Source organism: Neoarius graeffei, chromosome 5, assembly GCF_027579695.1.
Source record: "Neoarius graeffei isolate fNeoGra1 chromosome 5, fNeoGra1.pri, whole genome shotgun sequence".
Lineage (NCBI taxonomy): Eukaryota > Metazoa > Chordata > Actinopteri > Siluriformes > Ariidae > Neoarius > Neoarius graeffei.
The window spans coordinates 58,505,440-58,518,129 of record NC_083573.1 but is presented as its reverse complement, the minus strand read 5'-3'; the positions used below and the strand labels follow the sequence as shown (position 1 = coordinate 58,518,129).

Below are 12,690 nucleotides of genomic sequence, written 5' to 3'. Positions count from 1 at the left end.
CACTAGGAAACGGCGAGGGATGAGGAAGGTTGCCATTCACACCAGGAAATGCCAAACACTCGAACTCACACCTACACTCAAGTATTCCCATTCTCTCTCTCTCTCTCTCTCTCTCTCTCTCTCTCTGCCTCTTGCATTCATGCACACTTTTTTATTGCACATGTTTTCTTGTGTGATTTGTGCTATTGAGCTTTGGCTGCTAAGCATTACAAGCAGCAGCTTGTCATTATAAATAGAATGAGAAAGTGGAGGAATCATTTAACATCCCCTAGTGTACTGTCCAAAAAGGACTCAGCTCACTCACTTTCTCAGTCTGGGTCAGAGGAGTCACCTCTCTCTTTTGTGCTGTTCACAGTAGCAGGATTTCTTCCTCTTGTGCTCTATCAGAGGAGGCTCCTCCCTGAGGATTTGGCCTGTTCTTATAGTGCATATCAGTGTGAACACTGGAAGAATGTTCTTTCAGCATTTGAACATTTTCTTTCATCCCTAGCCAAAGGCAGTGAAGCTACAGCTAAAGTGAATGGGGTTTGAAGCTTAAAATGTAATAGTAATAGATCAAGGGAAGATGCTTTTAGTCATAGATTAGTCTATTAATGGAATGAGGTTAAAATGTGGACTTATGTCTGCATGTGTGGCTGAGAACTGACATGTTACCTGGCTATGACAAACAGCACACAACTGACACCCAAGTAAGCCAGCAGAATATACATCCAGATGTCAGGGGAGAGAGGGTTGAGGAAGGAGAACACCCCCGGGTTGGTGCCGTTGGGTTTGCGGTACAGAATACTTATCCCCAGTGTCATGAAGGGCTTAGAGAAATCGATGACTTTCTCCCGCACGTAGGTGATGGCTAGGGGAGCCACTGCAAGATCAGCTTTCTGTCAATGCAAAAGACATGGCAGAAGAGTGATATGCAGTCCATCAGGGCTGGAGGAAGTATTTAGAGGCAATCAAATTAAGAAAACAGAACCTTTACACCCCACCAACTGTCCCAAAGCACTTAAGTTTTAATTTAAAGCCCCCCTCCTTCATGCTCTTCTTTTTCTTTCTCATTCTTTTCTCTCCAAAGCTTGATTTAGCTGCAACTGGCTCAGCAGTTAGTGAAGTGTTCAGTGTACAGCAATTCTCATAGCTAAGAACCGGTTTCTCTCATGTTTAAACTGTAGTATTAAACACCCTGTGAGAATATGCATTGGGCTATTTTGTGAATAATGTCGAACTGAATGCACAATTTTCATTTGGTATAAAGCTTGTATTTATAATACAGTAATTAAGCTGATAATAGTTATCACCACTGAAGGTCAATTGATGTGATTCTACACTGACACTTATTAATCTATGGAGTGTCCCATAAGGCCAGTGTGTATGTATGTATGTATGTATGTATGTATGTATGTATGTATAGATAGATAGATAGATAGATAGATAGATAGATAGATAGATAGATAGATAGATAGATAGATAGATAGATAATATTTTAATTATTTTTCATATTTTTACACACCATGATATATCTGAGCAATGGATCCAAATAATTCTGCTCATAGGAAATTGAAGCCAAAGAGAACATACTGAGGAAGTTCTGAAATTAAAAGCCTTTGTTTTGCAGTTTTTAATTTTTCTCCTATGATGAACTTACCGGTATGGGACACCCTGTGACTGATTGATTGATTGATTGATTGATTGATTGATTGATTGATTGATTGATTGATTGATTGATTGAGAGAGATAGATAGATAGATAGATAGATAGATAGATAGATAGATAGATAGATAGATAGATAGATAGATAGATAGATAGATAGATAGATAGCCTTTATCTAATAATAAAACAGTAAAACCTGCCATACATCATTCTAAATTACAATCCCGATTCCAAAAAAGTTGGGACAAAGTACAAATTGTAAATACAAATGGAATGCAATGATGTGGAAGTTTCAAAATTCCATATTTTATTCAGAATAGAACATAGATGACATATCAAATGTTTAAACTGAGAAAATGTATCATTTAGAGAGAAAAATTAGGTGATTTTAAATTTCATAACAACAACACATCTCAAAAAAGTTGGGACAAGGCCATGTTTACCACTGTGAGACATCCCCTTTTCTCTTTACAACAGTCTGTAAACGTCTGGGGACTGAGGAGACAAGTTGCTCAAGTTTAGGGATAGGAATGTTAACCCATTCTTGTCTAATGTAGGATTCTAGTTGCTCAACTGTCTTAGGTCTTTTTTGTCGTATCTTCCGTTTTATGATGCGCCAAATGTTTTCTATGGGTGAAAGATCTGGACTGCAGGCTGGCCAGTTCAGTACCCGGACCCTTCTTCTATGCAGCCATGATGCTGTAATTGATGCAGTATGTGGTTTGGCATCGTCATGTTGGAAAATGCAAGGTCTTCCCTGAAAGAGACGTCGTCTGGATGGGAGCATATGTTGCTCTAGAACCTGGATATACCTTTCAGCATTGATGGTGTCTTTCCAGATGTGTAAGCTGCCCATGCCACATGCACTAATGCAACCCCATACCATCAGAGATGCAGGCTTCTGAACTGAGCGCTGATAACAACTTGGGTCGTCCTTCTCCTCTTTAGTCCGAATGACACAGCATCCCTGATTTCCATAAAGAACTTCAACTTTTGATTCGTCTGACCACAGAACAGTTTTCCACTTTGCCACAGTCCATTTTAAACGAGCCTTGGCCCAGAGAAGACGTCTGCGCTTCTGGATCATATTTAGATATGGCTTCTTCTTTGAACTATAGAGTTTTAGCTGACAGCGGCGGATGGCACGGTGAATTGTGTTCACAGATAATGTTCTCTGGAAATATTCCTGAGCCCGTTTTGTGATTTCCAATACAGAAGCATGCCTGTATGTGATGCAGTGCCGTCTAAGGGCCCGAAGATCACGGGCACCCAGTATGGTTTTCCGGCCTTGACCCTTACGCACAGAGATTCTTCCAGATTCTCTGAATCTTTTGATGATATTATGCACTGTAGATGATGATATGTTCAAACTCTTTGCAATTTTACACTGTCGAACTCCTTTCTGATATTGCTCCACTATTTGTCAGTGCAGAATTAGGGGGATTGGTGATCCTCTTCCCATCTTTACTTCTGAGAGCCGCTGCCACTCCAAGATGCTCTTTTTATACCCAGTCATGTTAATGACCTATTGCCAATTGACCTAATGAGTTGCAATTTGGTCCTCCAGCTGTTCCTTTTTTGTACCTTCAACTTTTCCAGCCTTTTATTGTCCCTGTCCCAACTTTTTTGAGATGTGTTGCTGTCATGAAATTTCAAATGAGCCAATATTTGGCATGAAATTTCAAAATGTCTCACTTGCGGCATTTGATATGTTGTCTATGTTCTATTGTGAATACAATATCAGTTTTTGAGATTTGTAAATTACTGCATTCCGTTTTTATTTACAATTTGTACTTTGTCCCAACTTTTTTTGAATCAGGGTTGCAAATGAATTCTAACTACAAACCATCTGCTTATTTAGATCATTATATATTAGGCTGTGTAATGTAAATAATTAGATTGTTTGTAACTGCTCTCATAGGAAGTATAAATTGATGCAAAGTGTAATCATGTGCTGTCTTGCTCCTTTCTTTTTTTCCACCTCTTGTTTTTCAGTCACTCCTTTGATGGGATATTTTTAATATCCTACACTTCAATGCATTTTCTATTTCTCTAGAAATTGCAGACTGCAGACTGCTGGAAGCCTGTCTGGGCCAGTTAGAATCTGTCATGCTCATATCTGGGGAGAGGAAATGCACAGGCATGGAGCCCACATCAACCCCTCCTAGACTGTTAGCTATGACGTTTGACGTGTTTAAAAAAAACCCCAGGATAAACAGGGAAAGGGGGAAATGATGAGAAACTGATCAGCATCTCCTTTTTACCTGCTCCTTTGACTTTAACGACATAGATTGTTTGCATGGTACAAAATAAGTATGTGATCAGTAGATCAACTGTCAAAAAGAATTATATGAATGTTTGAATTGTATTGAATGCATTGAGATAAGCAGAAGGACTGCTGTGTTTCGGTAATGGGGTCAGCTGTTAGATATTGGCTATGCAAAGACTGTTATTTTTCTGCCTGTGTAGAGCTCTTTTTTAATCTGGGTTTAATTGTGTGTGTGTGTGTGTGTGTGTGTGTGTGTGTGTGTGTGTGTGTGTGTGTGTGTGTGTGTGTTTGGAAATTCGCTTCACTTTGTATGCTGTCTGCAGCTTCTGCTCGAGTTTCTCCCATTACTACATTCTCAACTTGACTCATATTGCACATGCAGTTCACCCACAATCATTAAAGGCAGTAGAATCAGCATTTCCTGCACAGTTAGAACAGCCTTGCATTGGGATAAGTCAATAAGTTTCTGTTGTGTATTGCACAAAGGATGAAACTCACATGGTCCATGAGCTCGCGCACCAGGCCATTCCACTGGCCCGTGCTCTCCTCCTGTGCACCGTACTTGCCATCTTCAACGAGCCGCACCTCATAGACAAAGCCTAGGATGTTGGCGAGCTCCCGCAGCAGGTCAATGCAGTATCCCTCGAAACGATCGTTACCATGCAGAGGCTTGTCTGACTTCTTGAACATCACATAGGGCTCCTCCTGCAGAGTGAGAGGCAGCTCTGAGCTCTACTCACCATGTGAGAGAAGATGTTGATGTGTGTCTGACAGGGCTTTGAGGTTTGCTTGCATGAACTTACACTGGCACAAGAGGAATGGAAACCCCATTGCTATTAAAGGAGATGTGTTCACACACACGCGCACACACACACACACACACACACACACACGCGCGCGCACACACATGCATGCACATATGCACACACACAGTATCAAAAGGAAAAAAAAAAACCAGGAGGCAGTGACCATAATAAGAGGTAATCCACCCACTCTACCACTCACTTCACAGTGAGGACCACAGGTGCATCTTAGAGCCACTCCGTCCACTCCAAAATAAAATATGATGTGCTGATACTGTGGTGAGTGGAACCGGATACAGCTGATTCATTTTGTTAGGAATCAACAGCTGTATTGCTCTCTCTCTCTCTTTCAGTGTATGAGACCAAGCAGTAAACAGAAAAGTGACAGAAAAATCACACGCATTTCACGGGATAATTTGAATATGTGACCATATGAAAAACATGTGAAGGTACATTATGCTCTGAAATTACATGTGTGAACTCAACTAAATGTGAACACAAATTATTCATGTGAGAACTTCACATCTGAAAAATGACACAATAATGCCCGACATGTGACAAGTTTAGATGTGAAAATAAGTAAAATGGTGTGTGAAAATTGCATGTGAAAATAAATGAATCATGCGTAAAACTCACACGTGAAAAGAGATGAATCGTACCAAAACGTGAAAATACATGAATAGTTCATGAAACTAAATGAATTTTATATATATATATATATATATATATATATATATATATATATATATATATATATATATATATATATATATGCGCCAACAAAAGTAAATGAATCATATATAAAATTACTGGTAATAATAAATGATGAGTATAAAACTCACATGTGAAAATACAGCATATGATTCACATCCCATATATGAAAATAAACGATTCATGTCTAAAATTACATGTGAAAATATCAAAAATCATGTCTAAAAATCATATGACTATAGATGAATCAGGTATAGAACTTAAATGTGTAGACAAATGAATCATGTACAAAAATGACAAGTGAAAACAAAAGCATCCGAAATGTCCAATCCATGTGAAAAATGTGTGAAATATTGCATGTGGTGTATCTAAAAACCTACAAAAACAAATAAACAAAAAAAACCCACATGTTAATTTCAGCTGAAAATGAATGTAACTTTTCTGTAAGGGAAACAAATGATGTGTACTACATTAGAATAATCAAATCTGTATACACTTTTACCATTAGAGTTCAGTTAGTGTTTCTTTGATAAGAGACCTGCAGTGAATCCCATAGTTTTGGATTGCATGAGACATTTCTCAGTGAGACTGCAGGCATTTAGCTTATGTTATCAGATGCCTCTGCAAGCAGTCCTTCACCCCCAATGTGACGCTCCAGGGATGTGTGTCGTGCCAGTAGAACGTGTCAAACGTGAGATAAGCATTCATCCATGCTCACCCCTCCCAGCTCCCACATATCCACAGCCAAGATGAACCAATGATGAGCAGCTATTGCTGAGCTGAACTTATTATTTATAAATATGAATGCACGGCATCTCTCGCTTCTGCTTTCCACTTTTGCACACAGCACTATGAGATATCTGTCAGTTAGATCATGAAGACAACAGATAAGCTGGTGATGTGAGCATCTTTTCAGGATGAAATGCTTCTGATTGAAGCCAAACTGAACATGGAAGTCCAGCATGAATACAATGGCCTGTGTTCCAAGATTAAAAGCCCTTTATGAAGCGATAGCTCATTAATGCATTCATATCGCACAATAGGCAGTTTGAATTGATCCCTAAATTGCCTGATTCTGAACTGTACAACACAACTGCATACTCTGACAGCATGTTCAATCTCTGACCCCCTAGATCCAAACTACACACAACAAACTATCAGATGAAAAGGGAAAAAAAAACAATTTGAAAATGATTTCCCCCCTTTTTCATCTGATAATTTGTAACAGTTTTTGTTTATTTCCTTCATATACTTTTAACTACAGAGGGAAATTCTACACTATGTTAAGACTTAAATCTAAGCTCTTTTATTTATCAATTAAAGAATGACACATGCTTTATGAGTTTTTAGTTCAAGTTAATGTTGTGGAACCTGAAAACAACTTACATTCCACCAGCTACAAAGCACCTACACCTGAGACTCTGTCCATAAATCTGAAATAAAGCATTTTCCTTACAAAGAACTTCACTGCACTGATGATTATATTTTTCTGTGCCAAACAATTATACAATTTTAACATGTTTATTAATAATCTGAGATAATGTGATGAATCTGCCGTTCAGGTCCATATGAATGAGCTGCTACTATAATGTATTAATTAACATATTAAAATGAGCACATTAATATAAAGATGTGATTTGAATTACAGCCAGCACTACTTTTGAGAATTCAACAGCACTGTGGTTTATATTATATTTAAATACTATTGGCTGGCTTTGAGTGGTATATCAAATATATTCCATTCAGCTAGTATGATATTGAATGAGTCGAAGACGAGTTCAATATCATGCTAGCTGAATGGAATATATCTGATATACCATGAAAAAAGCCATTATTATTATTATTATTATTATTATACAAACACATTCTTTTTGGGTGTTCAATGCATCTTTCTCTTTCAAAATTCTCTCAAAATCTTCCATATTTAATGAAGCAAACCTGGCGGTCATTTTCGTTTACAAATTGTCACAGTTGCTCACTAGCGTGGAAATTTTACATCTCCGACGTGTGACATCATATTGTCTTGACAACCATGCAATATCGTAAACCATATTTAACACTCATTCTCCATTGGGTAGAGTGACATAATACACATAGGATAAGCGATTTGCTAACAGTATTGCATGCTATCAAACCAAATGTATGAAACCCGCTGCACTGTAAAACCCGATAAGGTCACTGAGCTCAAAAATTTTATTGAAACCGATTACGTAAAAATTTTTGAGGTAAGTAACTTAAATTTTTTAAGGTAAGATTTCTTAAAAACTATAGTTAAACTTAATTGTAATTTTTAAGAAATCTTACCTTAAAAAATTTAAGTTACTTACCTCAAAAATTTTTACGTAATCGGTTTCAATAAAATTTTTGAGCTCAGTGACCTTATCGGGTTTTACAGTGTAGAAGGGAATAGAACACGTTTTTATTCCATTGAAAAAATGTCCTGTTTGGATAATTATATATATATATATATATATATATATATATATATATATATATATATATATATATATATATATATAATATACTCAAGCTCAGCTAGATACCAGCTAGATATGCAGAATATGATCACCTATAAGTAAAATGAGTGCTAATCCACCAGGATATACAGTGATGACCTTTATGCTTATTCCCAAAATCCCATGAAATACTAGTATCTCAAGGGCTACAGGATGAATGTACAATAAACTGTTTTCTACAGTAAATTGTTCATTGCACATTACAAATTTTACCTCTTAACTACAAAGTTCACTCATTGAAAACAGCATGTACATATTCAGTTTATTTACCCGAGAGGTCACAGTGCCACTATGATCTTTTGCGATAGGGCCGAACTATTAAAGTGGAGCTAGTACAAACGTTTTCCTCTATATGGCAGCTTTGTGGTGAGCTGAACATACAGTTCACTTGGGGGTGTTTAAGGTGCAGTCCGAATGGCCTTTTGTTTATAAATGCTAGCTTCCTATTCCCAGGAGCATCTTGTCTCTAATACAGCAGCAGATATGATTTTCCATGTCCTAAAGCACTATCAAATGTCCCCCCTGTGCTCTAAGTGTCAGCAAGCTCTGTTTGCACATGTGCGTATTGCCATGGTAACAAAGCCGCAGTCGAGTGTGTGTCTCACAGCAGTGAGTGAGACACACAGCAGCAATAAATCACTGTGGTCAAAGATTTTTTTTTTTATATAAAACACACATCATACAGTATCGTGACTCATCTCTGAAGCTGAAAAGAAGATGCACCATGAACTGAACTCTACTGTGTGTGGATGTTGCAGTTATATGTAATAATTTAAAAAAAAGCAAACTAAAATGATTTTCCTATTCATGATTTCAATTGCCAAGGTTGAACCAAATCAGAAGGCCTACCTGTCAATGCAACAGAAATGAACGGTGTGGAAACATTCTCATTCAGGGTATTCAGAATGCCACGCGGTACTAAAACATGGAGGACACTTCACCATACAGTTGAAGTAATCACTGAAAATATGACTGTAGATAGTCTCTCAATTGCCTCCTGAATAACTCAACCCCTTCAGAGAGAATTTCAAACATCCAAAAGATCCGGGCTGAAATATTCTCTTTGAAATACCCAGCTTTCTCATATTTATACATGCAGTGCAAGGATGTGTTTGTGAATTGTAAGCTGACAAAAAGAACAGGGCACTGTGTGAATGCAAATTTGTGTAGTAGTTAAGGATAGTCATAAAAACAGCTATGTGTCTCTGTGTTTCATGTTCAAAAGAACAGGAGGTTCGAGATCAGCAGTATATCCAGCAAAGCTGATTGTGAGTGAAGAGCTAAAAATAGGGAAAGAAATGTTACATTTTCAAGTATTCAAGAGTGCCAGAAGGACCTTCACAAAAGTTGCCATTTCTCATGCTATTTCTACACTTTAGCCTTAAGCCAATATCCTTTAGAAACATTATATATAGTTGCCTTAAAAGAAAAAGAGAATAGCCTCGCATGCAAGCGTAGACCAAAAAATGCAGTGGATACGAGGGGCTTACTTTACAACTTTATAATTCATACCCAACTGTTACAATATATTTGTATTGGTTTGCCAGTGTGCACATAGATAGAGTGCTAGCAGGTTGAACATTGATGCACTGGCCATTTTAATCGGAACATCTGTACATTCACGCATATCGTGTCAGCCAGTCACCTAACGGTGGGGCAATGCATGCGATCATGGAGATACAGGTCAAAAGCTTCACATCAAACATCAGAATGATCTCAATGACTTTGACCATGGCATAGTTGTTGGTGCTAGTTGAGCTGGTTTGCATATTTTGGGAATCTCATGAGTTTGCAAAAAATGGTGCGAAAAACAAGGAAAAAAACATCCAGTGAGCAGCAGTTCTGTCGCTGGAAATGGCTTGTTGATGAGAAGGTCAGAGGATAACAGTCAGACTGGCTTCCAGCTAACAGGAAGGCTAACTCAATTGATAACTTATTGATAACTCAAATAAGCAACCTTTAAAACTGTGGTTATAAAAACAAATAAATAAATAAACCCATCTCAGAATGCACAACACAAGGCAAATAGGCTACAACAGCAGACGACCACAAAGGTTTCCACTCCTGTCAGCGAAGAACAGGACTCTAAGGCTACAGTGGGCACAGGTTCACCAAAACTACGCAGCTGAAGATTGATTTGTCTTTTTTTTTTCAGTCTTCAGCTGAGCAAGTGTGCAATGATTTTGCAGTAATTTCTCTTTTCTCTTCTTTGTCTTTCATGTTTTCCCTGAGCTACAATTTGTCAGACAGTTAAAGTTTTCTTTTCAAGTTATCAACTAATTCCATTCCTCCTATAAGCTTTTTTCCCTATTCTTTCATTTCTGCACACTTTCTAGCATTCTTATGCTTAAGTTGAGTCTTAAATCATATGTATGTTCATGCTTCTTTTTTCTCATGCTTCTATTTTTGTAGTAAGATTGGTGTTTTTGGTGACGTAAAACTCTGAATCCCACCTCACACCCAGTGTTCCTGTGATAAGCTCCAGATTCACGTCGACCCTGACCAGGTTAATGTGACAGACAGATAGACAGACAAACAGACAGACAGACAGATAGATTCCTAAAATGCAAACTCATCCTCCTATTCTTCTTTAACAAATTAAAAATGGATTTTGTGTCGAAATAAGAATAAATTATACTGGCTCATTTGAGCCATTTTTAACATTTATTTAAGGTTCATTGGTTATGCGCCAGCATGCCTGTCCATGTTGTTCGTCAATAGCCCTCTTGCACTTAGAATTAACAAGAATAAACCACCTGCTTCTGATTACAGGGTTGTGTGTTTGCATCGGGGGATTTATTTTTAATCAGAAAAATATAATAATACAAGACACTAAATACAGATTCATAAGTATTGATTCTTGAATGCTGGGTCCCAGATCAGTTTCCATGCTCAGTGCTGTTACTGTGTCGTCAGTAAATAAACTGAATTCAAACCCATTATGATGTAATAGCTTAACACCTTCAAAAGGCTAAAGAAACAGTAAAACGTAACGAATTGCAACTGTCTCTGATCACGTTTTCACACACAGGGTCAGGTGAGTCATCTGGATTTCCTACATATAGTGTATAGATTTCCTTTAATACAATATATAGAGTAGCTCCTGGTTAGGGTCAACCCACCTACAGTATATTAAAAAAAATAGAATTAAGAAATCTATGGTTTTAACTTACCATCAACTTCTTAACTTGCACATAAGCTTACTGAATACTAAGCAACACTTTGCCATGATGTGCAAATTGTATTATTTTCACCTCAGAAGAACATGATTTCCTTTTTTGCTGTGAAGAAGTCCTTTTGATCATGAAACATCCAGAGATCTAGATTGTTTGCATCCACTTTCAGGCCATTAAAACACTTTCTACAAAGGAACTACACAGTGGAAGCTCAAGCAAACCTAAGCACATTATCATTTTATGAAAAGCGTCACTTTCATCACTTAGTCTTCATCCTTTTTACCTTTCTCCCCTACATTTGTCTCTCTTTTTCTCTTGTCACTCATTTGTAATACCTCTAAATCTCAGATACCTTTTAAAAATTCCAAGGATTTGTACTGCTGAATTCATTCTGTTTGGTCAACTAAACATTGTGTGCAGGGTCAATAAGATGCTTCATATTGGATTCAGTTTTGAATTAATTGTTTCTCTTGCTAAGGGCACATGATGCAACTCCTACTAGGAGAAAGGAACAGGGTGTACACTCTCAGAAAGCAAAGTGCATCATTGTACCTTTAGAGGTATAATGGCTTGTCGCTGGGGCAGTACCCTCTAAGTACTTATTTGTACCATTTATATACTGACTGGGGACATATACACAAAAGTTTGGGGTCACCCAGACAATTTTGTGTTTTCCATGAAAAGTCACACTTTTATTTACCACCATAAGTTGTAAAATGAATAGAAAATATAGTCAAGACATTTTTCTGGCCATTTTGAGCATTTAATCGACCCCACAAATGTGATGCTCCAGAAACTCAATCTGCTCAAAGGAAGGTCAGTTTTATAGCTTCTCTAAAGAGCTAAACTGTTTTCAGCTGTGCTAACATGATTGTACAAGGGTTTTCTAATCATCCATTAGCCTTCTGAGGCAATGAGCAAACACACTGTACCATTAGAACACTGGCGTGATAGTTGCTGGAAATGGGCCTCTATGGAGCACTTGCATGTGACGTCACAGCCGATCCAGATTGTGACAGACGCCATCTTGTCGGTCAAACGCCATATTCCGCCGTCTACTTCTACTTCTGGTTCTACTTCTGCTTTTACTTCTACCTTTTCTTCTGGAAAACCCTACTATATACAATTCTACTACAACGGCTGCGGCTACAAGCTCTCCCTACCTGTGCACGTTTTTTATGTTTTTTGTGTGTATTTTTGTGTGTTGTTCGTCTGTACCGGACTTCAATATCCACTACAACCATATGGACTTACTGGACATTGGTTTCCAGCAGAAAATGACGGTTTGTAGCGATTTCCATCGCATGCACAACATTCCGGACGAGAGAAAAAAAACATTCCGGATGAGATAGCGAGACCAGTGGGGTCTCCGTGGATTGTTATCGGAAGCAAAGCGAAGGAGGCAGTGCCGGGAGCGGAAGCAAAAGCGAGGCTGCAGGCAGAGCCGGCCTGTTGACTAAGCTCAGAAAACAGCCACTCAAACCTCCACTGCCAAGCCTCTACCTCTCCAACGCCAGATCCATGTAAACAAGACGAACGATTTGGAATTACAACTGGAATTACCTTATTCT

General features: G+C 38.1%; 1 protein-coding gene across 2 annotated transcripts in view; it reads right to left on the bottom strand.

Annotated features, from left to right (window-relative positions):
- Nucleotides 1-12,690, bottom strand: part of grik2 (glutamate receptor, ionotropic, kainate 2) — a 269,503-nt gene that overhangs the window by 72,883 nt on the left and 183,930 nt on the right. For both annotated transcript variants that reach the window (XM_060922148.1, XM_060922149.1), the window contains exons 11-12: nt 4,412-4,618; nt 655-878 (exon numbers count right to left, since the gene is read on the bottom strand). In XM_060922148.1, the coding sequence (XP_060778131.1) occupies nt 655-878; nt 4,412-4,618 (431 nt within the window). The remainder of the gene's footprint in view (nt 1-654; nt 879-4,411; nt 4,619-12,690) is intronic.